The 26696-nt window shown below is 43.5% G+C and overlaps 1 protein-coding gene across 1 annotated transcript; it reads right to left on the bottom strand.

Annotated features, from left to right (window-relative positions):
- Window positions 1-447: 447 nt before the first annotated feature.
- On the bottom strand, window positions 448-11412 carry LOC141139249 (fucolectin-like). The gene is made up of 4 exons (XM_073625208.1): window positions 11268-11412; window positions 10056-10155; window positions 1375-1660; window positions 448-1050 (listed from the first exon to the last, which is right to left on the bottom strand). Exons 2-4 carry the CDS (start codon window positions 10138-10140, stop codon window positions 882-884), a joined length of 540 nt encoding a protein of 179 aa, XP_073481309.1. The 5' UTR covers window positions 10141-10155; window positions 11268-11412; the 3' UTR covers window positions 448-881.
- Between the last annotated feature and the right edge of the window lie 15284 nt (window positions 11413-26696).

Genomic DNA, 26696 nt, shown 5'->3' with positions numbered 1-26696 from the left:
CACGAGAGTGTAAGGCATTTGGAGCTGGTAAGTGCGCTATCTGAAGGGAGCGGAATCACTGTCACATAGTGGTGTCATGGCAGTTTTAAGAAGACATCATACAGTGTTTTATAAATTTAAAACTTTGGTCGTTTTACTTTTACTTATAGACCATTTGTCTTTTTATTTGTTCACATTCATCATAGGGTGATTTACATCTTCTGTTGCATATTTAGCTATTGATATTTTCACTTTATTATTTTCAGCGCCACTATTTTTATGTCACTTATGGTTAGAGGTTTAAATATTATTCACTATACTGTATTTTTAAAGTGGCAGCTACACTGTACAAGGTATACAATAATTTTTTTTGTCACACAGGCGCAGTGGTGGTGCTTCAAGTGTGGGCCTAGTGTACTTGTTGACCATTAGTGTTTTAAGTTGGTAATAGGAATGAGAGCAACAGGAGAGACCAAAGACTTTTTATTGATATAAAAAAAAAGAAAAGAAAATAATTTTTCTAAGAATTTTATTTTAACTAGAAAATAGTTTATTTGAACCTAAAGGGTCAGCTCACCAAATTACTATTTCACTTCTGGGTACATGATAGCAGGTTGGATTATTCAATGACTTGATACATCTTTTGAGGATTCTAGCAGCTAGAGTCTCTGTTACAGTTCTGGGCTCTGCCCTCCGTTTATTATGTAGTCTTGTGCCTTCAAAGGGAAGTATGAACCTTGTCATAATGTTGTTAAGAAGGATATACCAAGTTAGTTGATGATCCAACATCCCAATATCTACCCAACTATAAAATATCTGCTTTGATTGGCCTGAATAAAACACAAATGTAGAAATAAAATGCTTGGCTCTTCATCATATCCTCATCAAAGCTGAAGGTCAAATTAAAAACAGGAAGGAGTGTTATCTACTGGGACTCCAAGGACCTGGACTTCACAGAGCTGGAGATAGGTCTGCTTCCCAGGCAGGACGATGTTCACATATCGGCCAACCATGCCATTACACTGGAAGGATTGAGTTGCGCCATTCGGTATGTAGGTGATTTCTGAGCAGCTGTATAAAAATAGTGAAATATTAAACATAAGTGACAAGACATACAGTAACACAGTTAGTACAGTAAGTCTAATATGCCCAATTCACAAGGGAGCATGAGTGTTGTTGATTGGAATACTTTGTAGGAGCCATGCTGGACTGCTGTAGACTCCAACTAATGCATATTGTCTGAAAGCAGCAGTCCAGCTCTCCAGCCTGCGCCGACATAAGACAACTTAGTACAATGTTAGACAGGAGCACACAAAAAATGCTTTATTCTTTACTTATAATTTAGCCTGAAAGCATAACAAGTAAAAAATAAAGTTAAAACAAAAACTTAGTGACCTTGGATTGTTGTTTCCGTTGTTTTGCAAGGAGTTTCCAACCAGAATGACGGCTCCGTTCAGTCTCTCTCCGCAGCAATCCCCTCTGTTGGTGATGACGATTTGGGAAATTTTATGCGGCTTCAATAGGTCCACCCTCCACCAAGGGGACACATCAGGGTTTGTACAGGAGCACGAACCATGGTAAAAGTTGGTGTCCATGTTCCCATCAATAGCATTAATGGCGTTAGTGATCCCGCTGTACGTTGATGATTGTGTTGCTCGACCTCGAAGGGCAAGATTCGGATCTGCATGTATGAAATGTAACCATGAAATAAATGTGGTAATGATAGACCCCCTTCTACAAAGTTCAAAGATATAGATAAAGGTCACATTTATCATATCCAGAAATGTTTTTTCATTATTTGCACCCCAAACAATTATGACAAGGCATTTGGAGCTTCACCCTGGGGTTCAGTTAAAGCGACCCTAGAAAATAAAATGTCAGTCATTATAATATTTTATGTCACTCTGTATTTGCCCGCCGGTCTTTCAAACGCAATTGTTTTAGAAAAAATAGACTTTAACCACTTGCCAACTGGGTCATAGCTAAAAGATGGCTACAGCACGGTCAGATAAGTCTGGGAGGGAATCATATGGCACGCACCTGGGAATGTCCATGACTGTCTGGTCTTCCAGACCCAGCGCATTACGGATCGGGGGGGGGGAAAGCCAATGACAGCGGCCCTTTACCACGTCATCGCTCCAACCAATGATGGAGCGATCAGTTGTCAACAAACCGAAGCATATCCGGTTCAGCTCCACCCCTCTCCTTGCCCCGATCGGTACAGTGTGTGAGGAGAGGAGGGAGGCAGTGCAACAGCGCTATGGGCTGGATCTGAATTTCCCACAGCGCTTATCTGTGCCCATCCATGGCTCAGTCATCCATCCTCATTCATGCTCATCCATCCTCATTCATGCTCATCCATCCCCATCCATGGCTCATCCATCCATCCTCATTCATGCTCATTCATGATCATCCATGGCTCATCCATCCCCATCCATGACTCATTCATGATCATCCATGGCTCATCCATCTGCATCCATGGCTCATTCATGCTCATCCATGGCTCATCCGTGCCACATCAGTGATCATCCATGCCACATCAGTGCTCATCCGTGCCACATCCATGCAACATCAGTTCTCCTCCGTGCCACATCCATACCACATCAGTGCTTATTTATGCCACATCGATGCCACATTAGTACTCATCTGTGCCACGTACATGCCACATTAGTGATTATCTGTGCCACATCAGTGCTCATCTGTGCCACATCCATGCCACATCAGTGCTCCTCTGTGCCACATCCATGCCACATCAGTGCTCAGACGTGCCACATCCATGTTACATCAGTGCTCATCCGTGCCACATCAGTGCTCATTCGTGCCACATCCATACCACATCAGTGCTCATTCATGTCACATCAGTATTCATCCGTGCCACATCCATGCCACATCAGTGCTCATCTGTGCCACATCCATGCCCCATCAGTGCTCATCCGTGCCACATCCATGCCACATTAGGGCTCTTCCGTGCCACATCAATGCCACATCAGTGCTCATCTGTGCCACATTCATGCCACATCAGTGCTCATCCATGCCATATCAGTTCTCATCCGTGCCACATCCATGCCACATAAGTGCTCATCCATGCCACTACAGTGCCCATCAGTGCCACTACAGTGCCTCACAAAAGTGTAATAGGCAGTCAAATTAGATTTGAAATGTATGCCCCTAAAACACCTGATGGTGTTCCCTGCATGTTGGGCCTCTGTATGTGGCCAGGCTGTATAAAAGTCTCACACATGTGGTATCGCCATACTCAGGACGAGTAGCAGACTATATTTTGGGGTGTAATTTTTGCTATGTACATGCTATGTGTTAGAAATATCTTATAAATTGACAACTTTGTGTAAAAAAAATAGGTTTTCATTTTCTTTACACATTTTCCAAAAACTTGTGGAAAAAAATGACACATTCAAAAGACTCATTATGCCTCCTAGAATAAAGGTTGGGGTGTTTTTTCAAAACGGGGTAATTTTTATTGTCCTAGTGCTCCAGGGCCTTCAAGAGTGTAAAAGGTAGTCAAGAAATTATATGTGTAATTTATGCTCCCAGAGCACCGGATGGTGCTGCCTGCATGTTGGGCATCTCTATGTGGCCAGGCTGTGTAAAAAGTCTCACACATGTGGTATCGCCATACTCAGGAGGAGTAGCAGAATGTATTTTGGGGTGTAGCTGCAAGTATGCATATGCTGTGTGTGAGAAATAACTTGTTAGTATGACAATTTTGTGAAAAACAAAATAAAAAAAATCTTCATTTTGCAAAGAATTGTGGGAAAAAAAATCAAAACTTTAAAAACTCACCATGCCTCTTACTAAATACCTTGGAATGTCTACTTTCCAAAAAGGGGTAATTTGGGGGGTATATTTACTGTTCTGATATTTCAGGGCCTCAAGAAATGAGGTCGTCAGTATATCAGGTCTGATCAATTTTCAGTGACTGGCACCATAGCTTGTGGATGCTATAATTTCACAAAGACCAAATAATATACACTGATTTGGGATATTGTAACCAAAGATATGTAGTAGTATACATTTTGGCCAAAATTTATGAATCAAAATTACTAATTTGCAAAATTTTATAACAGAAAGGATTCAAGATAGTTGGTCTTTTTTTCATTTATAGTGCAAAAAATAAAAAACTTACTGATAATAAATACCACCAAAAGAAAGCTCTATTTATGTGAAAAAAGGGTACAGTTTTGCATGAGTAATTGTCATTCAAAATGTGAGAGCACTGAAAGCTGAAAATTGGTCTGGTTAGGAAGGGGGTTTAACCTTCCTGGTGATCTGATTATGTCTGATATTTGAATGTCAAAGCAATACATTGTTTTCCATGGAAATTTGTTGTTTTATATTACGGGCCTGTAATTCTAATGCCATGTACACACGGTCGGACTTTTCGACCAGACTGGTCCGACAGACTTTCCAGAGGACCTTCAATGGACTTTTTACGGACTTCCGACTGACTTTTTAACGAACAGACTTGCCTACACACGATCACACCAAAGTCCGACGGATTCGTACGTGATGACGTACACCGGACTAAAATAAGGAAGTTGATAGCCAGTAGCCAATAGCTGCCCTAGCGTCGGTTTTTGTCCGTCAGACTAGGATACAGACGAGCGGATTTCTGGGTCCGGCGGAGTTACGACGTAAAGATTTGAAGCATGTTCCAAATCTAAAGTCCGTCAGATTTGCGACTGGAAAAGTCCGCTGAAGGTCCGGTGAAGCCCACACACGATCGGATTGTCCGCCGGATTTGGTCCGTCGGCGTCCGTCGGACCAGTCCGGTCGAAAAGTCCGACCTTGTGTACGCTGCATTAGGAATAACTATAAATAATTATAACAAATAAAAATATAATAATAATACATTTTATTCAATAATGTCATCAAATCAAAAACACTTAAATTTGTCCAAACAAGGCTGCAATCTTACTAGTCACTGTTATATTAGACACTGCATATTGGTTTTGTAAACATCCTGGGTATGAAAAATTTTGAAACATGGGACTGCATAAAGTCCGATGTCACAATCAGGAGGACAATGGAAAGTGTCCCTCTATGACAAAAGCGATTTTAGACCAGCTAGAAAACAGCGATAGCGGACTGGAATCACTTGCAGAATTTAGCGATAGTGATTTGTGGGGAAATTCGTCATCAGACACTGAAAGTGCCGACAGCGACGATTCTGCGACTGAGCTCAGTGCTGCGTGATCTGTACCACAGTCAATAGAGCACCAAGTTCACACATTACTAAACTCAGTCGCAGAATTGTCGCTGTCGTCACTTTCGGTGTCTGATGACGAATTTCCCCACAAATTACTATCGCTCAATTCTGCAAGTGATTCTAATTCACTATCACTAGTTTTTTAACTAGTCTAAAACTGCTTTTGACGTAGAGGGATGCTTTTTGGATGCCATGGACGTTCTCAAGTTTCCAGACAGAAAGAATGGCCGAAAGAATGGTAAAAGCGCAGGTAGGGCACTGGACAAAGAAATCACTAGGGATAAAACTAAGGTGAATATGTTTGATACAGTAATGTAATCCTAACACATTAAAATGTATTGTGTGTGTTACTTTTTTTTGTACTTTTTTTGAATTTGCCGCCAGGCTCCGCTCCTATGCCTTTGCGACGCTTGCAACTGAACTGAGCCTGGAACAATGATACATCAGGCGGAGGATCCGGCGGAGGACATCGCAGGATCCTAGGGACAAGGTAAGTACCTGTACATGCATACTGTGGTGTAATCCTGAGTGTGGTTCTGGGTTACCGCTTTTGGTACTGAAAATTAACCTCGAGCCACACTCGGGATTACCGCCAGGGAGGTTAAGCGCGCAGTGGGCAAGTGGCTAATGAATTAAAAAAAACAAAAAACACTAAAGTTAGCCCAATTTTTTGTATAATATGAAAGATGATGTTACGCCGTTAAATAGATACCTAACATCTCACGCTTTAAAATTGCGCATGCTCGTGGAACTGCGACAAACTACGGTATTTCAAATTTTTACAGGTTACCTCTTTAGAGTTACAGAGGCAGTCTAGTGCTAAAATTATTGCTCTTATCCTAATGATCACAGCGATAGCTCACATGTGTGGTTTGAACACCGTTTACATATGCGGGTGCGACTTACTTATGCGCTTGCTTCTGGGCGCGAGGGAAGGGGCACTTTACATTTTTTTCTTTTTTTTTCTCTTATTTATTTTACCTTTTATTTATTTTTTTTACACTGTCCCTTAATTTTTTTTTTTTTTTTAACCACTTCAGGCCCGGAAGGATTTACCCCCTTCCTGACCAAGCCATTTTTTGCGATACAGCACTATGTCGCTTTAACTGACAATTGCGCGGTCGTGTAACGTTGTACCCAAACAAAATGTATGTCCTTTTTTTCCCACAAATAGAGATTTCTTTTGGTGGTATTTGATTACCTCTGCGTTTTTTACTTTTGTGCGCTATAAACAAAACAAGAGCGACAATTTTGATTTCGAAAGAAAAACACAATATTTTTTACTTTTTGCTATAATAAATATCCCAAGTTTAAAAAAAATTTCTTCATGAGTTTAGGCCGATATACATTCTTCTACATATTTTTGGTAAAAAAAAAGCACAATAAGCGTATATTGATTGGTTTGCGCAAAAGTTAGTTATAGCGACTAAAAAATAGGGGATAGATTTATGGTATTTTTATTTATTTATTTATTTTTTACTAGTAATGGTGGCGATCTGCAATTTTTATTGGACTGTGACATTGCGGCAGACAGATCGGACACTTTTGACACATTTTTGGGACCATTCACATTTATACAGCGATCAGTGCTATAAATATGCACTGATTACTATGTAAATATCACTGGTAGGGAAGGGGTTAACACTAGGGGCGATCAAGGGGTTAAATGTGTTCCCTCAGTGAGGGGGATGGGACTGACTTGGGGAGGAGACCGATCGGTGTTCCTATATACTAGCAATACTAGGAACACACGAGCTGTCTCCTCACCCCTGACAGAATGTGGATTTGTGTGTTTAAACACACAAATCCCAGTTCTCGCTCTGTCAGGAGCGATCGTGGGTGCCTGGTGGCCATCGCGGCCGCTGGGCACGTGCATCGGCTCCTTAGAGACGCGGCGCCCCCTATACTCCTTAAAGCGCCCACCATACAGCTACAGCGATTTGCGCAGGAGTGCCATTCTGCCGCCATCAATCGACGGTGGGCAGTCGGCAAGCGGTTAATCACTTTTATTCCTATTACAAGGAATGTAAACATCCCTTGTAATAGAAATTCACATGTCAGGTCCTCTTTATTGAGAGATCTGAGGTTATAAAGACCCCAGATCTCTCATTTACCTTTAAAAGCAAAAAAAAAAAAAAAAAAGAAATTTTGCCTTTAAGGGGAAAAAAATCCATTGTTTATGCCGGAGAGGCGGAAGTGATGCCAGACGTCGCTCTGGTCCTCCAAGGGCATAGAGCTGAGTGGGGGCTCTTGCCATCTAGTCATCTGCCTGGGTTACTGTCAGCTCCAGTAAGCTCAGGAAGTGTTGGGAGGGGGGGGGCACCTCTGCCACAGCCTATAAATGTTATCACATGGCAAATCCGCTGCCGGAATCACTTTTATCTGAAAGTCGACCGCCTGACTGAAAAAAGATACCAGGGTTATGGCAGCTAGCTGCTGCCATACCCCGGGTATTTAACGTCAAAGCATGATGTATATTTACAGTTAGGCGGTCGGCAAGTGGTTAATGGTACCCTGAAAATAAATGAGCATTTAACATTTGCATTGCGACAAACCTTATTGCATGGGTAGTTTTGAAATTTCCCTAAGTTCAGTTTTAACATGCGCTGGGTATCAACTAACTCAGGGTGTTTCAACCAGGGATGCATGCAGGGCTTTTTTTCTCAGAGAAAAGGTGCAGGAACTCAACCATGCCTGCCACACACACATACCTGCCAAATGGCATCAAATAGTAGCTCTTCCCTCTGCAAACAACCCATCCCTCCACTGCTCTCATCTTCCCCCCTCCTTAAAAGCTCCATCATCTGTCATATGTCTTACCTTTGTTGCAATATTAAGCTGAAGCACCTATCCGGCTGTAGTACCTCCCAACCTCCCAGCATACTATACTATACTACAGTCACTTGCAAGGGAGATCATGCAGTAGGAGCATCAACAATTGGTCACCAGGGAAAAAATGGAGACCACCTAGGATGCACCTGTTCTGTATCTCCCTTGTCCCTGTCAGGCAATCAGTGGGATCTGCGCAGGAGATCTGACCTGTGGGAGCTACTGGGAGATAAGCTATCACTTGTAAACGCAGAAGCTGGACTTCAGTCCAAGTGATAGTGGTGAGCAGGGAGCAGAAGACCTGAGCCAGAGGTGGTGGAACTGAGTTCCCCCTAGTTCCTGCTGAAAAAAAGCCCTGGATGCGTGTAACCCTAGGGTTCCTTCAGAGGTTGCAATTTCTGCCTCTCAGATAAGTTCCCACTGACACTATTGATCTTTTTAGCTATCTGTAATGGGGTAATTCTTCCCAATGACCACAAGGGTAAAGAGCATTCTTCCCATTGACCATCACACTAATATATCTTGAGTTGTAGATATAGTCATTTTTATCAAAGGTTCCCTGAGAAGTGGAAAGCTATTTCAGCGGCTCCTCTGTGTTGAAAAGGCTGGAAAAGGCTGAATTAAAGCGGTTGTAAACCCCGCTTGGTGATTTTTACCTACAGGTAAGCCTATAGTAAGGCTTACCTGTGGGTAAAATGAATATCTCCTAAACGTGCACCGTGTAGGAAATATTTATCTTACATGCAGCCGCTGACATCAACGGTGCATGCGCTCTGAAGGTCCGGCGTATCACTCATAGCACCAGAGCCCACAAACCTGGAAGAAACACCGGGGGAACATATAAGCCCCCTCAGCGGTGACCAGGCAGAGTTGAGTTGAAGATCTAATCAGCATTTTAACGGCTACAAACAGGTTAAAAAAAAACAGTTACAGGTTTGATGAATTATTAAAAATATTTAATTATGAACCCAATAAAATATTTTAGTAGTTGTGGCATAGCTGTTTTTAAATTGTATGTCCATCCTAAACTTTTTTTTATTTGTTGGATTAGAACTCGTTACAGAGATTTCCCTTCACCTGACGTGGTCACAGTGACAATAATTTCAGACATAAAAAATAGACGGTCAGTGAGTCTCCTCCACAAAGGTCTCTCTGTGTCTGTTCTCAGAATTCCCCCTGCTATTGGAGAAGGAGGTAGATAGGGTCCGTGATGCCCTATCTAAAAAAAAGAAAAAGAAAAGCTGAACAGAAGTCAGGGCCAATCCATACCAGTGGCAGCTAGTGCTATATTTTTTGGGGGGGCTCTGCGCCCCGAGCCCACCCTTTTTTGAAGCCAATTAGAGCCTCTGGGTCTAATCACGTGCTTCTAAGGAAAAAAAAACCCCATTGGAATCCATGCGTCCAGCACCCTGCATTTAGATTAGGGGCCAGGCACATGGATTAGGGGGGCGGTACCCCTGCGCCCCTATGGACCGGTGCTCAATCCACACATATCCAATAAAGTGTTAAAAGAAGACCCCCACCACTTTTACACACCACAATACACAACACCCAGCACAAAGAAACACCATTTACTGGACTTAAATTATCTTTATGGCTGAACAAAGTTGGAAGACAAATAACTGATATTTTATTTATTACAGGTACTTATATAGCGCCGTCAATTTTAGAAGCCCTGTGTAGGACAAAAGTAAAGAAAACCCATGAAAATACAGAAACATGGCCGCTTAAATATATATATATTACATTCACTTCAGTCCCTCCCCCCAAGGAGCTTACAATTTAAGGTCTAACTCACATTCCATTCATACATACACCTACCATACAAGCCCCACTCACTACAGGCTGCCTGCAGAATGCTGGAGGGAGCGGAGACCAACTTTAGAGATCCCATGGGGGTTCACCAATCTATCAAACCACTTTGTTCATCAAATTGCTCAGGTGGTTCAGATAAAAATGATAAGCCAGCAAAAACATGTCTTTAATAAACCATTTAAGTAAATAAAAGAATAGAACTTACTGGTAGGAGGTAAAGGGAAGAGAGGGTACTGAGCACAAGCTGCAGACAGGATCCCAACAAGAATTGCCAGGTGCAGAAATGCCATTGTTATGGGTTCCACCTAGTGAAAACCATGAGAACATTAATTTCACACAGATGTTAAAGTGATTGTAAAGGATCATTTTTTATTATTTTTAAATAACAAACATATCCCACTTACAGCTCGTTTTGCACAGAGTGGCCCGAACATCCTCTTCTGGGGTCCCTCGGCGGCTCTCGCGGCTCCTCCCCGCATCAGATAACCCCCTAGGAGAAGCACTCTCCCGAGGGGGTTACCTTACGGGTGCCCTCCCGAGACCAACATTTGCATCCATAGACACAAATTCTAGACTCGGCCCTGTCCCCCGCGTCATTGGATTAGATTGACAGCAGCGGGAGACAATGGCTGTGCTGCTATCAATCTATCCAATCAAGTGTCGGGACCCCGTAGAGAGAGAGACAGTGCGTTCCCGCCGAGGAGATGAAGGGACTCAGGTAAGTAAAACAGGGGGGCTGGGGAGCCGGTGACTGCCAGGTGTTTTTTCACCTTAATGCATAGGATGCATTAAAGTTAAAAAACACAAGGGTTTACAACCCCTTTAATGAGTCTGGCAAGGTAATACGATTTAGACTTTCAACAGACTTTAAGGAAAGGGCTGTATGCTGTTCTCATCAGTATCTCTAAAATCATTGTGTAGTTAATGTAGATTCCTATACATGTGAATCATAATGTCTCTTCGTTTTTATGACAACACAAACCTACCTTCATAAAAGGTAATTATTTCACCTCATATACAGTAACATGAAATATGGAAAACTAGAAAACATGGTTGCGCCCCCTGACCCCATAGACCATTTGTACCCTCTAAAGCTTCTGCAGCTATTCCTTTGCCTTTACAGCTTTACCTATTGTACTTAAAACCCAGTTGAGCTTCTGGATCAAGATTAGCCAAAGGGACCCATCATACCACTGGCTCAACGACATGCAGTGCAGAGAAGAATAATACCTGTTCTGTGTTGAATATATTGAGAACAGTGCTATCCATCTGCATGGAGATGTCAGGACAGATCTGCATTCTCTAATGTTTCTTTTATCTTGCTTTTAATCCAACAGCTATATGCAGGGAGGACCATCTTTGCAGACACGACTGTTATAGATTTTGTGTAGCAAAGCCCTAAAATATAATTTCTTACCTGTTATGTCTGTGTGGCTGTTTTTTGGTGCTCTGCAAGAATGACCAGTAGAATCAGGAAGCCTACATGGCTATAAGTATGGAGCTGAACATGGTACGTCACATTATTATCTAAAGCAGAATTCCTAAGGACAATAGGCCTTGATAATGGTTAATAATGGTTAGACAATGCATATATAAATTGCAGAATGATCAGATTCTGGCCCAGCCCATGCAATGAAGCAAATATTTAAACTGAGGGTTTCCAACCTACATTAATAGTAAGAATGCCTAGAGCTTCAAGCTGTTAAATTGTCACGACACAAGTTAAAGGGTTATTCCAGGCACAAAAGTACTTTTTCAGTTGAGCCTGGTGGGCTTAGTCAGCTATTGGCTTCTTATATTTCTTGGATGCTCCAGCAGTAAAGTTTGCTTCAAGTGTAGTATGTCTTCTTATCAGTTTTCAGGAACAGAACGCCAGTTTCCTCTCCCAGCTTGAGGAGGGTTCTTTTCTTACCAGGCTTGTCCCTATTTGAAGGCAGATCTCTCCCTAAGAACTAATGCCTTTCTGATGGGAATTGTGCTGCATTTGCCCAGCCAGGAGCCGGGCTGAAAAAAGCCTGCGGTGCTTGTGTCCCTGGAGTGGCAGTCCAGGGGTGCCGAAAAAATTCACTGGGGGATATTTCACTGCATTTTTAGAATGTCACCTTGGTCACAGCACCCTTGCATGCTTTTTTCCATACCTGCCTCCTGGGTTGGGCCATTTGGCTGGGACATGTGTATACTGGCCACAAGGCTGGCCACTGTCTTGCACTTTGGCACCCCAAGTCACTTATTTATTTTGCACTTTTTTGCACAGCACATATGCACCTTTGATCAGTAGGGTGTAGGTCCTCGAAATTGCCCTGAAAGTCTTGGGGGAGGACACGTGGTCTTCTGGTCAGGTTCTCCCCCTCCCATGGGGTCTTCCTTTGGGAATCCCCACCTAGTACTTGCTGCACTTTCCACTAATCCTAGTGGCCATGTGTATGTGTGTGTGTGTGTGTGTTTATTTATATATATATATATATATATATATATATATATATATATATATATATATATATATATATATACACATAGTATATAGATTGAAGTTTATCGTATTTTAAAAAAAAAATTTTGACTTAATGATTTTCCTTTTAGACATGGTTTCCCCACTGACACATCAAATTTCCTTTTCCTGATGAAGTGGGCGCTGTCCCATGAAACGCATTGAGATTCCAGTCCAAATGTACATTCTCTGAAATACGTCTGTAAAGTTGTATATATCTTTTTAATGTTTATCAACATATGTACATCATGTCTGTGCTATGACACATATATTGTCCATGTTTTCTACGCAATTTGAATTTAACTTCAATATGGAATAAAATATTTTGTACTTTCTAAGGAAATTTTCCTCTACATTATTGGCATAACTCAGTAAAGTCCCATGGGCAAAAACTTTTTCAGGTTTGTGTATGGTTTAAGGGACTGAGTTGTCTCAGCACTTACAGCCTTTTCTAATTTGTACTAATACTTGGGTGGATCTTGCGTCGGCAGGTCCCCTGAAGAATGAGGTCCACTTGGAATTTGGCTGGGTAGACCACGATTACTCTAGGCTCATCAGGTGTCTTGCACCTTGAGGATCAGGGCCAGGGTTCGTTCTCTTCAGAGGAGGACCATGTGTACAGCCTGTACACTTTTTTGTGTGCTCACTTTTCATTGCACCTGGTCTTAGTTTTGAGTGTGTAAATGTCCACCTGGGAATTTTGGGTGTCCTTGTCAACTTTTGGGTGTTCCAGCTCCCCCTGTTGCATTCTCCATAACATAAAATAATCAACCTAGCAGGGATGTTTGAAATCCCCCATAATAGTCAAATGCAGTTTTGCATATCCTTGAACTCAGGGCAGAGATCTCAACAACAGAGTCCATAAGAAGTAGAAGATACTGTCAGGAAATTTAACTTTCGAACATCTACCAATAACTGAAAAAAACTTTTTTGGGTGGCCTAACCATATATATATAATGGTGTTCTGCGCTTAGGACGGGCCAGTGACCGAACTGCAGCCCCCCTAAATGAGAAAGCACCAAAGGTGCGATCCGATAATTATGTAGTCTGAAGAGATAGGGGATTGGCGCTGTTCACTGATAAAGACTGATAATAAATCAATAAACTATACAAACTCCTAACAAAAGGAAAATATAACAACCCAATACTAAGTGGGTAAAACGTGTAACACAATGTGAATTATTATTAAAAAATAGATATACGTGCTGAGAATGGTCAAAAAATGTGCAGAGTACCCAAAAAAATTTTTTTACAAAATAAAATTGGTAAATAGAACTCCAAGCATTACCAACGTAAATGACAAAAAACACAAAGAATGTGTATGTGTGCAATGAAAGATATAGGTGGGTCTACCTAAAAAGGGGACAAAACACCGTGTTCCCCACTGAAAGTTAATATGTGTACTAGTGAAGCTGAATCGTGTTGAAAAAAATAATAAATATGAGAATATCTATAAACTAAAAAAGGAACAATCGGCATGTGGTGTGCAAACAATCTTGGTGCACAAAAAATCAAAAAAGTGAAAAAACCAAAAAGAAAAGAGAGTCCAAACAACCAGATAAATAGTTTAAAAAAAAAAAAAAAAAATGTATATATGTCCGTGAATAAAAAACAGTTCTAATGCAGCAGGCTGATGTATCTTCAAAGGTTGCGGGTAGATCTGTCCCAATGAGTATATGCTGTCCCGTGTGGAGTCCCCTCTAGTGCCCCCACTCACCAGAGTGCCCAACCCCTGCAGGGGTAATGAGCATGTAGATGATCCGATGATCCAAGCGGTTGGTGTCCCCCTCACCACCTAATTTCCACCCGTATCACCCGATCACTTTCAAAAGGCATCCATCCGGAACAGTTCCCATGTGCAGGGAGAAGAGAAGAGCCTCATAGTGTGATTCCGAATAATATTTATTAAACTCAAATAAACAACAAAAAGAAATGAATAAAATAAAAAAGTAAAAAACTCAAGAGGCGTGGCCTCTTGGTACGCATACGTCCTTTCTCACTTCTGTTTTGTCCTGCACTTCCGGTTCCGGCAGACGGCTGTGGAACGCAAGCCGCTCACACTGCACTGTCTGCGGCTTCTCACGTGGAGCCGGCCGGCAGAGCGCTATTTGTTTTTAACTCTTGAGTTTTTTACTTTTTTATTTTATTCATTTCTTTTTGTTGTTTATTTGAGTTTAATAAATATTATTCGGAATCACACTATGAGGCTCTTCTCTTCTCCCTGCACATGGTAACTGTTCCGGATGGATGCCTTTTGAAAGTGATCGGGTGATACGGGTGGAAATTAGGTGGTGAGGGGGACACCAACCGCTTGGATCATCGGATCATCTACATGCTCATTACCCCTGCAGGGGTTGGGCACTCTGGTGAGTGGGGGCACTAGAGGGGACTCCACACGGGACAGCATATACTCATTGGGACAGATCTACCCGCAACCTTTGAAGATACATCAGCCTGCTGCATTAGAACTGTTTTTTATTCACGGACATATATACATTTTTTTTTTTTTTGAAACTATTTATCTGGTTGTTTGGACTCTCTTTTCTTTTTGGTTTTTTCACTTTTTTGATTTTTTGTGCACCAAGATTGTTTGCACACCACATGCCGATTGTTCCTTTTTTAGTTTATAGATATTCTCATATTTATTATTTTTTTCAACACGATTCAGCTTCACTAGTACACATATTAACTTTCAGTGGGGAACACGGTGTTTTGTCCCCTTTTTAGGTAGACCCACCTATATCTTTCATTGCACACATACACATTCTTTGTGTTTTTTGTCATTTACGTTGGTAATGCTTGGAGTTCTATTTACCAATTTTATTTTGTAAAAAAAATTTTTTGGGTACTCTGCACATTTTTTGACCATTCTCAGCACGTATATCTATTTTTTAATAATAATTCACATTGTGTTACACGTTTTACCCACTTAGTATTGGGTTGTTATATTTTCCTTTTGTTAGGAGTTTGTATAGTTTACTGATTTATTATCAGTCTTTATCAGTGAACAGCGCCAATCCCCTATATCTTCAGACTACATGGCCTAACCATATACCTACTAAGCTGCAATCAGTATTAAAATTGCAGGATCCATATGGCACATGTGCTAATTCCTTTAAAGCCTCAGTGATTATCCCTACCAGATCCAGTCATCATTTACAAGGTCGACAGAACATATTGTGATCCCAACATGATCCATTTCCATGTCACCTAATGGTTTAACCATACCAATCACTACAATATTAAACATCTATGCCCAAATAAAAAATTAGATTAAAGTCTAAAATGGCATATCCGAGAATTCTTTACATCAGTGGTTCTCAACTCCTGTCCTCAGGACCCACTAACAGGCCAGGTTTGCAGGATAACTGAAATACATCACAGGTAATATCATTTGCTGCTCAGTGATTGCAGTATTCTAGTCTGCATCTCCCCAAGGTAATACTTACCTTCTGGCCTGTTAGTGGGTCCTGAGGACTGGAGTTGAGAACCACTGCTTTACATCCTGTTATGCATTTCCAGATTCCTCAGTATCGTATCTCTGTAGCTTTTACCACTCCCAATTCCAGAACATGTCATCTATAACTTTATTGTGTATTGTCATTAGGGATGAGCCGAACACCCCCCGGTTCGGTTTGCAGCAGAACATGCGAACACCGTTAAAGTCTATGGTACACGAACGTGAAAAATCTAAAGTGCTCATTTTAAAGGCTTATATGCAAGTTATTGCCATAAAAAGTGTATGAGGAACCGGGTCCTGCCCCAGGGAACATGTATCAATGCAAAAAAAATTTAAATACTGACTTTTTTTGGGAGCAGTGATTTTAATAATGCTTAAAATGAAACAATAAAAATGCAATATTCCTTTAAAACTTGTGCCTGGGGGTTGTCTATAGTATGCCTGTAAAGTGGCGCAGTTTTCCCGTGTTTAGAACAATACCACAGCAAAATGACATTTCTAAAGGAAAAAAAGTCATTTAAAACTGCTCGCAGCTGTAATGTAAGTCAATTACCAGGCCCTTTGGGTCTGGTATGGATATTAAGGGGAACCCCGCACCCAAATTAAAAAAAAAAATGGTGTGGGGGTCCCCCAGGCACTATATACTCTGAACAGCAGTATTTATACTATATGGCCTGCCCTATATACTCTGCAGAAAATTGGTGAGCACAGGAACGGGCCCTGCTGTGAAATACTATATCATAGTTACATAGTTACATAGTAGGTGAGGTTGAAAAAAGACACAAGTCCATCAAGTCCAACCTATGTGTGTGATTATGTGTCAGTATTACATTACATATCCCTGTATATTGCGGTCAGTCAGGTGATTATCTAATAGTTTCTTGAAGCTATCAATGCTCCCCGCTGAGACCACCGCCTGTGGAAGGGAATTCCACATCCTTGCCGCTCTTACAGTAAAGAACCCTCTACGTAGTTTAAGGTTAAACCTCTTTTCTTCTAATTGTAATGAGTGGCCACGAGTCTTATTAAACTCTCTTCTGCGAAAAAGTTTTATCCCTATTGTGGGGTCACCAGTACAGTATTTGTAAATTGAAATCATATCCCCTCTCAAGCGTCTCTTCTCCAGAGAGAATAAGTTCAGTGCTCGCAACCTTTCCTCATAACTAAGATCCTCCAGACCCTTTATTAGCTTTGTTGCCCTTCTTTGTACTCGCTCCATTTCCAGTACGTCCCTCCTGAGGACTGGTGCCCAGAACTGGACAGCAAAATCCAGGTGCAGCCGGACCAGAGTCTTGTAGAGCGGGAGAATTATCGTTTTATCTCTGCAGTTGATCCCCCTTTTAGTGCATGCCAATATTCTGTTTGCTTTATTAGCAGCAGCTTGGCATTGCATGCCATTGCTGAGCCTATCATCCACTAGGACCCCCAGGTCCTTTTCCATCCTAGATTCCCCCAGAGGTTCTCCCCCCAGTGTATAGATTGCATTCATATTTTTGCCACCCAAATGCATTATTTTAAATTTTTCTACATTGAACCTCATTTGCCATGTAGTCGCCCACCCCATTAATTTGTTCAGGTCTTTTTGCAAGATTTCCACATCCTGCGGAGAAGTTATTGCCCTACTTAGCTTAGTATCGTCTGCAAATACAGAGATTGAACTGTTTATCCCATCCTCCAGGTCGTTTATGAACAAATTAAATAGGATTGGTCCCAGCACAGAACCCTGGGGAACCCCACTACCCACCCCTGACCATTCTGAGTACTCCCCATTTATCACCACCCTCTGAACACGCCCTTTTAGCCAGTTTTCAATCCATGTACTCACCCTATGGTCCATGCCAACGCACCTTATTTTGTACAGTAAACGTTTATGGGGAACTGTGTCAAATGCTTTTGCAAAATCCAGATACACCACGTCTACGGGCCTTCCTTTATCTAGATGGCAACTCACCTCCTCATAGAAGGTTAATAGATTGGTTTGGCAAGAATTATTCTTCATGAATCCATGCTGATTACTGCTAATGATATCATTCTTATTACTAAAATCTTGTATATAGTCCCTTATCATCCCCTCCAAGAGTTTACATACTATTGATGTTAGGCTAACTGGTCTGTAATTCCCAGGGATGTTTTTTGGGCCCTTTTTAAATATTGGTGCTACATTGGCTTTTCTCCAATCAGCTGGTACCATTCCAGTCAATAGACTGTCTGTAAAAATTAGGAACAACGGTCTGGCAATCACCTGACTGAGTTCCCTAAGTACCCTCGGATGCAAGCCATCTGGTCCCGGTGATTTATTATTGTTAAGTTTCTCAAGTCTAATTTTAATTCCGTCCCCTGTTAACCATGTAGGTGCTTCCTGTGTTGTGTCATGAGGATAAACACTACAGTTTTGGTTACTGAAGCCCCCCGATTCACTCGTGAAGACTGAGGAGAAGAATAAATTCAATACCTTTGCCATCTCCCCATCCTTTGTAACCAGATGTCCTTCCTCATTCTTTATGGGGCCAATATGGTCTGTCCTCCCTTTTTTATTGTTTACATACTTAAAGAATTTCTTGGGATTTTTTTTTGCTCTCCTCCGCTATGTGTCTTTCATGCTCTATCTTAGTCATCCTAATTGCACCCTTACATTTCTTATTGCATTCTTTATAAACTCTGAATGCTGAGGATGATCCCTCAACCTTGTATTTTTTGAAGGCCTTCTCCTTTGCTTTTATATGCATTTTTACATTGGAGTTAAGCCATCCAGGATGTTTGTTCGCTCTTTTAAATTTATTACCCAATGGGATACATTGGCTAATGCCCTTATTTAATATGCTCTTAAAGCAAACCCATCTCTCCTCCGTATTCTTTGTTCCTAATATTTTATCCCAATTTATGCCTTTTAGCAAGGTTTGTAGTTTAGGGAAGTTGGCTCTTTTGAAATTCAGTGTCTTTGTGTTCCCTTCATGTTTCCTATTTGTGTGATTTATACTGAAACTAGGGTTGTCCCGATACCGATACTAGTATCGGTATCGGCACCGATACCAAGCATTTGCCCAAGTACTTGTACTCGGGCAAATGCTACCGATGCTTCCGCCGATACCTTGATAGTCAGCAGTGATCGGCGCGTGGGGGAGTTACAAGCTTCTCCCCCCACGGCTTTCAGCTGCTTTGGTGACATACAGCGGTGATCGGTGCTTGTAACTCCCCCACACACGATCACCGCTGACTGTCACCTCATCCCCCTTAGTCCCCCTCCGCTGTCCTGCTCCGTTGCTTTGTCCCCCTCCGTTCCTCTGACCCCCTCCGCTGTCCTCCTTCTTTGCTCTGTCCCCCTCCGTTCCTCTGTCCCCCTCCGCTGTCCTCCTTCTTTGCTCTGTCCCCCTCCATTCCTCTGTCCCCCTCCGCTGTCCTGCTCCGTTGCTTTGTCCCCCTCCGCTGTCCTCCTTCTTTGCTCTGTCCCCCTCCGTTCCTCTGACCCCCTCCGCTGTCCTCCTTCTCTGCTCTGTCCCCCTCCGCTGTCCCCATCCGTTCCGGCTTTCCGCTGTCCCCCTCTCTCTTCCTCTGTCCCCTCCGTTCTGCTGTCTCTCCGCTGTGTGAATGGACAGAGTCAGCTGACTCTGTCTATTCACATAACTGAAACATTGTAATCACCTGTGATTACAATGTGTCAGTTTATGAATGGAGAGGAGCCGCTGTCTTCTCTCCATTCATTGTCAGTGCAGCTGAGGCTGCAGAGAAAGGGACTGGGGAATCTCTATCCTCTGTCTCTTTCTCTGTCTCAAGGGGGAGATATCAGAGAAAGAGACAGATATCACACACCGTTCACTCCCTACCCCCCCCCCCCCACCTCAAAAAAAAAAAAAAAAAAAACCACTGTCACGTGACATTAAAAAAAAGTATCGGTAATCGGTATCGGCGAGTACTTGAAAAAAAGTATCGGTACTTGTACTCGGTCCTAAAAAAGTGGTATCGGGACAACCCTAACTGAAACTAATTGACCTGTGATCGCTGTTACCTAAATTGCCCCGTATTTCCACATCTGTTATCAGGTCTGTATTGTTGGTAATCAGTAGATCTAGTAATGTTTTATTTCTAGTTGGTGCGTCTACCATCTGACCCATAAAATTGTCCTGCAAGACACTAAGGAACTGGCGAGCCTTAAATGAATGCGCGGTTCCCTCCGCCCAGTCTATGTCTGGATAATTAAAATCCCCCATTATGATAACACTTCCCATCCTTGCTGCTAATCCAATTTGTGATAGGAGATCCGTCTCCACTTCCTCCCTCAGGTTAGGGGGCCTATAGCATACTCCCAGTATTATTTTCCCCTTAGCTTCATCCCTTTGGAGCTCTACCCATAAAGATTCCACCTCCTCCCTAGCCCCCTCAGTGATGTCATCTCTCACATTCACTTGTACATTATTCTTGATATATAGGCATACCCCTCCCCCTTTTTTACCCTCTCTATCCTTGCGGTATAGGGTATACCCTTGAATGTTTGCCAGCCAATCATGAGAGCTGTTGAACTAGGTCTCTGAAATTCCCACAAAATCCAAATCCTCCTTGTACAACAGTATCTCTAGTTCACCCATCTTGTCCGCCATGCTCCTGGCATTGGTGAACATGCCACATAGTTTAGACCGGTCGCATATTGTCCTCCTATTGGGTGTTTCAAGATTGCAACTAGGACTTGCTACTATACTCACCTTGTGTTTTTGTGCTTTGGTTAACCTACCACTAATGCCCCCAATACTACCCTCTGGAATATCTTCCGCGCTGGCTATCACTGTCTCTGGACCCTCCCCCCCATCGCCTAGTTTAAAAACCCCTCTAACTTTTTGGCCATCTTCATTCCCAGCAGATCTGCACCCTTCTCATTTAGGTGCAGTCCGTCCCTTCTATAGTACCGGTTACCGACTGAGAAGTCGGCCCAGTCGTCCAGGAACCCAAACCCCTCCTTACTACACCAGCTCTTCAGCCACTTGTTTACTTCCCTAATCTCCCTCTGCCTTTCTGGTGTGGCTCGATGTACCGGTAGTATTCCTGAGAACACTACCTTGGATGTCCTTTTCCTCAATTTAGCTCCTAAGTCCCTAAAATCGTTCTTTAGGACACTCCATCTGCCTCTGACTTTGTCATTGGTGCCAACGTGCACCATGACAGCCGGGTCTTCCCCAGCCCCTCCCAGTAATCTGTCCACAAGATCCGTGATGTGCCGAACCCGAGTGCCCGGTAGACAACATACTGTTCGGCGCTTCAGGTCTTGGTTACAGATTGCCCTCTCTGTCTTTCTAAGAATTGAGTCCCCTACCACCAGAATCTGTCTTTCCTTTCCCTTTGCTGCCCCCCCCCACTCTCACTGGAGGAGTTCTTCCCCTGGCAGCTAGGAGAGTCCCTCATCTCCAGCAGTGCTGGTCCCTGACTGGTTACACCAATGTCACTCAATGGAGCGTACTTATTGGGATGCTCCAGTCCTGGATCTGCCTCTCTGGCACTTCCCCCTCTACCCCACCTGACTGTCACCCATCTACTCTTTGCTAGTGCCTGCACCTCTTTGTCTCCACCCTCCTCTGTGCTGGCCCCTGCCGGCACCTGCCGTGTACGTTCCTGGCTCACCTTTAGTGTGGAGGGACTTCTCAGTGCTGACAGTTGCTTCCCCAGATTCAGAACCTGGGCTTCCAGGGAAACAATGTGCTTACATTTTGCTCAGCAGTATTCGCCCTCGATCGGATGATCAAGGAATGCATACATGCGGCAAGATGTACAAAGAGTCGCCTCTCCACACCCTCCGGGCATCGTACCTATTAAATTTAGTGAGGATTTGGGGATTTTACCCTGTCCAAATTACCTAACAGCTAGCTTCCTGGCACTAATATTCAAGACAATACACAGGTACACGACAATACACAGGTACACAATACACAAGTACTAACGATCCACACACACTACTCAGACAACACTCAGATACTCACACTACACAGGTACTATGACCCCTGTTATAACCTCCTGTTTTAAACTCTTGTTTTTAACTCCCACTTAATCCAGCTCCACTTACACCAAGCTCCACAGCTTCAGACTGAGCACGCTCAGACTGAGTCCTACAACCAGTTAAATAGGCACCTGTGAGCAATTAACCACACCCCTTAATTGATAGACTGATGAAACCAGGAAAAAAAAAAAAAAAAGCTATTTAAAAAGTGACAGCAAAAGGCAAATTAAAAACTAAAAGGAAAAGCCCCCAAAATGCAACCCAGCAAACAGACAGCAACAGACAGCAACAGACAGCAACAGACAGCAAACAGCAACAGACAGCAACAGACAGCAACAGACAGCAAACAGCAACAGACAGCAAACAGCAAACAAACACCAAGACTTGTATACTCTAACTCTTGTTTTTAACTCCCACTTAATCCAGCTCCACTTACACCAAGCTCCACAGCTTCAGACTGAGCACGCTCAGACTGAGTCCTACAACCAGTTAAATAGGCACCTGTGAGCAATTAACCACACCCCTTAATTGATAGACTGATGAAACCAGGAAAAAAAAAAAAGCTATTTAAAAAGTGACAGCAAAAGGCAAATTAAAAACTAAAAGGAAAAGCCCCCAAAATGCAACCCAGCAAACAGACAGCAACAGACAGCAACAGACAGCAACAGACAGCAAACAGCAACAGACAGCAACAGACAGCAACAGACAGCAAACAGCAACAGACAGCAAACAGCAACAGACAGCAAACAGCAAACAAACACCAAGACTTGTATACTCTAACTCTTGTTTTTAACTCCCACTTAATCCAGCTCCACTTACACCAAGCTCCACAGCTTCAGACTGAGCACGCTCAGACTGAGTCCTACAACCAGTTAAATAGGCACCTGTGAGCAATTAACCACACCCCTTAATTGATAGACTGATGAAACCAGGAAAAAAAAAAAAAAGCTATTTAAAAAGTGACAGCAAAAGGCAAATTAAAAACTAAAAGGAAAAGCCCCCAAAATGCAACCCAGCAAACAGACAGCAACAGACAGCAAACAGCAACAGACAGCAACAGACAGCAAACAGCAACAGACAGCAAACAGCAACAGACAGCAAACAGCAAACAAACACCAAGACTTGTAATTACATGCCCCTGTTGGTGGTGGTGGTGCCACAACACTGTAACCCCTCAAAGATACTCTCGTTGGGTGCAGGAACGGGCCCTGCGTTGAAATATTATATCAAAAATTGTAATTACATGCCCCTGATAAACAGGGGCAGAAAAATCGGGCCTTTAGTGGTGGTGGTGGTGGTACCAGAACACTGTAAGCCCTCACAGTTAATCTTGTTGGGCGCAGGAACGGGCCCTGCTGTGAAATATTATATCAAGATTGGGAATTACAAGCCCCTGTTAAACAGGAGCAGAAAAATTGGGCCTTTGGTGGTGGTGGTGCCACAACACCGTAACCCCTCACAGATACTCTTGTTGGGCGCAGGAACGGGCCCTGCTATTAAATATTATATCAAGAATTGTAATTACATGCCCCTGTTAAACAGGGGCAGAAAAACTGGGCCTTGGGTGGTGGTGCCACAACACTGTAACCCCTCATAGATACTCTTGTTGGGCGCAGGAACAGGCCCTGCGTTGAAATATTATATAAAAAATTTTAAATACATGCCCCTGTTAAACAGGGGCAGAAAAATTGATTGGGCCTTGGGTGGTGGTGGTGGTGCCCTAAACCAAAAATATTGTTGGAAGCTAGCATCATCAAGATTGAGGAGGAATAGGATAGTCACTCGGCATAGGCAGTCTTCAAGGGATCCCACATCCATAGAAAATTCAATCAGTTACATCAGCATGTAACTGATTGAGCTGCTGATCCAAGACTGTTTCATTTTTATGAATGTGAGCCTATCAACAGAGTCTGTGGACAGGCGCACTCTGTGATCTGTTACAAACCCTCCAGCAGCACTGAATGTGCTTTCAGAAAGAACGCTGGATGCAGGACAGGCCAGTAGCTCAATTGAATATTGAGCAAGTTCTGGCCAGTGGTCCATCCCTAAAACCCAGTAACCCAGTGGATGCTCTGTTGGAAAGGTCTCCAAATCTGCTCTTGCCCCTAGATATTCCTGCACCATGTAATGCAGACACTGGCGATGGTCGCTTTAACCGATCAGACCTTGGCGCTGAGGACTGAAAAATTGTTTAAAGGCATCAGTCAGCTGGCCACCTTCTCCACCGCTCTTCCTCTGACTGAACGACGCCTCAGCAACATGTTGTCCAGCACCAGGAAATTGTAACCTCCCAGAGTCTGGAAATGCATTGCACAAACCTTTCTTCAACATTTCTTACCCTTGTAACGTGGATCAAGAAGGGTTTCCAGCCAGTAATGATCCCTCTCCTTGATACCACAAATCCTAGGGTCCTTTCGCAGGCTTTGCAGAATCAGGGAGGCCATGCAGCGTAAGTTTGCAGACGCATTTGATTCTGTATCCTCTGAGTCACTAAGGATCACATGATCCGTAACAACCTCCTCACAGCCACATACAACTCCATGGGTTTCTGGGGACTGAAAACCATCCCTTGAAGACTGCTGCTGAGTGTTATCCTCCACGTCCATGCTGATACAATCCTCCTCCTCTTCTTCCTGTCTGTTTGGTGGGCCCGCAGGAATACTATCTGGATAAAGGGGGCCTTGAGTGGTAAGGAAGTCCTCCTCTTCCTCCCGCTGTTCTGCCTCAAATGCCCTGTTCATTATTCCATGAAGCGTGTGCTCCAACAGGAAGACAAGAAGGACAGTGTCACTGATGCATGCATTGTCGCTGCTCACCATCCTCATGGCATCCTCAAATGGTGACAGGACAGTGCATGTATCCTTGATCAGTAGCCACTGGTGTGGCGAAAAGAAGCCAAGCTCCCCTGACACTGTCCTGGTGCCATATTTACACATGTACATATTGATGGCCCTCTGCTGCGTGAGCAGCCGCTGCGGCATTGCCAACATTGAGTTCCACCTGGTAGGCATTTCACAAATGAGGCGGTTCGGTGGGCAGGTTGCATTCCCTTTGAATGTCAACCAGCCGAGCACTGGCATTGTATGAACGGTAGAAATGACCACAGACTTTTCTGGCCTGCCTCAGGATATCCTGTAAGCCTGGGTACCTGCTCAAGAACCGCTGCACCGCCAAATTCAGTACGTGTGCCAAACATGGAACATGGGTCAAGTGTTCCTGTCAGAGGGCGGAGAGAAGGTTGGTGCAATTGTCGCATACAACCATTCCTGGCTGAAGCTGGCATGGCGTCAACCACCTCTGAGCCTGCCTCTGCAGAGCTGACAGAATCTCTGCCCCAGTGTGGCTCCTGTCCCCTAAGCAGACCAACTCAAGCACCATGTGACATCTTTTTGACTGAGTGCTTGTGTAGCCCCTTGAACACTTACGGAGCACCGCTGGTTCAGAGGAGAAATCTGCAGAAGAGGCCATAGAGGAAGAAGAAGAGGAGGGGGTGGAGGAGAGAGCTGTGGCAGAATCACCACTAGCATTTTGGAGGCGTGGTGGCGGAACAAGCTCCAACAATACTGAACCCTGTCCTACATCCTTCCCAGCTGCCAGCAGAGTTACCCAGTGCACTGTGAAGGAAGGTAACGTCCCTGCCCATGCCCGCTGGACAATGAGTCAGCGGTAATATGCACCTTACTGCTGACCGCCCTGTCCAACGAGGCCAAAACATTGCCTTCCTCATGCCGGTAGAGAGACGGAATGGCCTTCCGTTAAAAGAAATGGCGTTTTGGAACCTGCCACTAAGGTACAGCACATTACACAAATTCACAAAAGGGGGCAGAGTCTACCAGCTGAAAAGGCAGCAGTTGCAGTGCTAGCAATTTGGCCAAGCTAGAATTCAGACACTGAGCCTATGGATGGCTGGGACCGAATTTCTTTTTACAGTTCAGCAACTGGAGTAGGGCAATTTGCCTGCTAAAATCAGATGTTGGTGTACTGCTAGCAGATTGGCTACAAGTACTTGGGACACCTATTGCTATACCTTCATTCCTCTCAGTGCAGGTTTTTGAGCGGACTGGAGGTATAGAGGGGTTGTAGATCCCAGATAAGGAGCAAGGAGAAGTCCGCTTTTTCTTTGATGTGGGTCTTTCAAGTGCTGTTGCCAACGGACTGCATGGCAGGTCGTCATATGTCTGGTCAAGAGTGTGGTGCTCAAGCGGCTGCTGTTCTGACCACGCTCGATCTGGTTCGGACATAGGTTACAAACAGCAACGGTGCGATCTGCTACACGTGTCGAAAAAGGCCCACACCAAGGAACTTTTAAAAGTCAGCGGGGAGTCAGCAGCACCCTGCACCTGCGGAGCTTTGCGGTGTGATGCAATAAGGTGGCTGCCCTTAAGCTGCCCCCTAGAGGACACCCTGCCTCGTTCTGAGTTGTGCCTCTTCCTCCTCCTCTCTTCTTTTTTTTAACAAGAAAAGAAATGTTTATTCAATTTTTACAATACAAGCGATGCATATACACAGTTGTACACAGAAATACTGTTACATGAATTGTCACAGGATGAATGAGCGACATCTTGAAACAGGATAGAGAAGTACAGAGGTGTTGAGTTACATCACATTAGGAGATGAGATCAGAGATAATAGGTTCCAGTAGTACTAGTTGAGGAGGTCTTGGAGACGGGGGGGGGGGGGGGTTTATATAATGTTTATATAGTCAGTCATAATCATCCATTGGTACATTTTCAAGCTGGGACCTCTACCCAAAATTAGATGCAAGGTTCGGACCATCATGTAGGTCAGGACGTGGCATCTCAAACATCCAGTGACATATATGTTTACATCGCTTGTGGAAGAACAACATAAGAACCAAGCATAACCAAATAAACCCAACCAACCCTCCCACCCCCCACCCCGCCAACCTCAGCCCCAACTT

This window comes from Aquarana catesbeiana, linkage group LG04 (assembly GCF_042186555.1).
Source record: "Aquarana catesbeiana isolate 2022-GZ linkage group LG04, ASM4218655v1, whole genome shotgun sequence".
NCBI classification, from domain to species: domain Eukaryota; kingdom Metazoa; phylum Chordata; class Amphibia; order Anura; family Ranidae; genus Aquarana; species Aquarana catesbeiana.
This window is presented reverse-complemented; position numbering and strand designations above follow the sequence as displayed.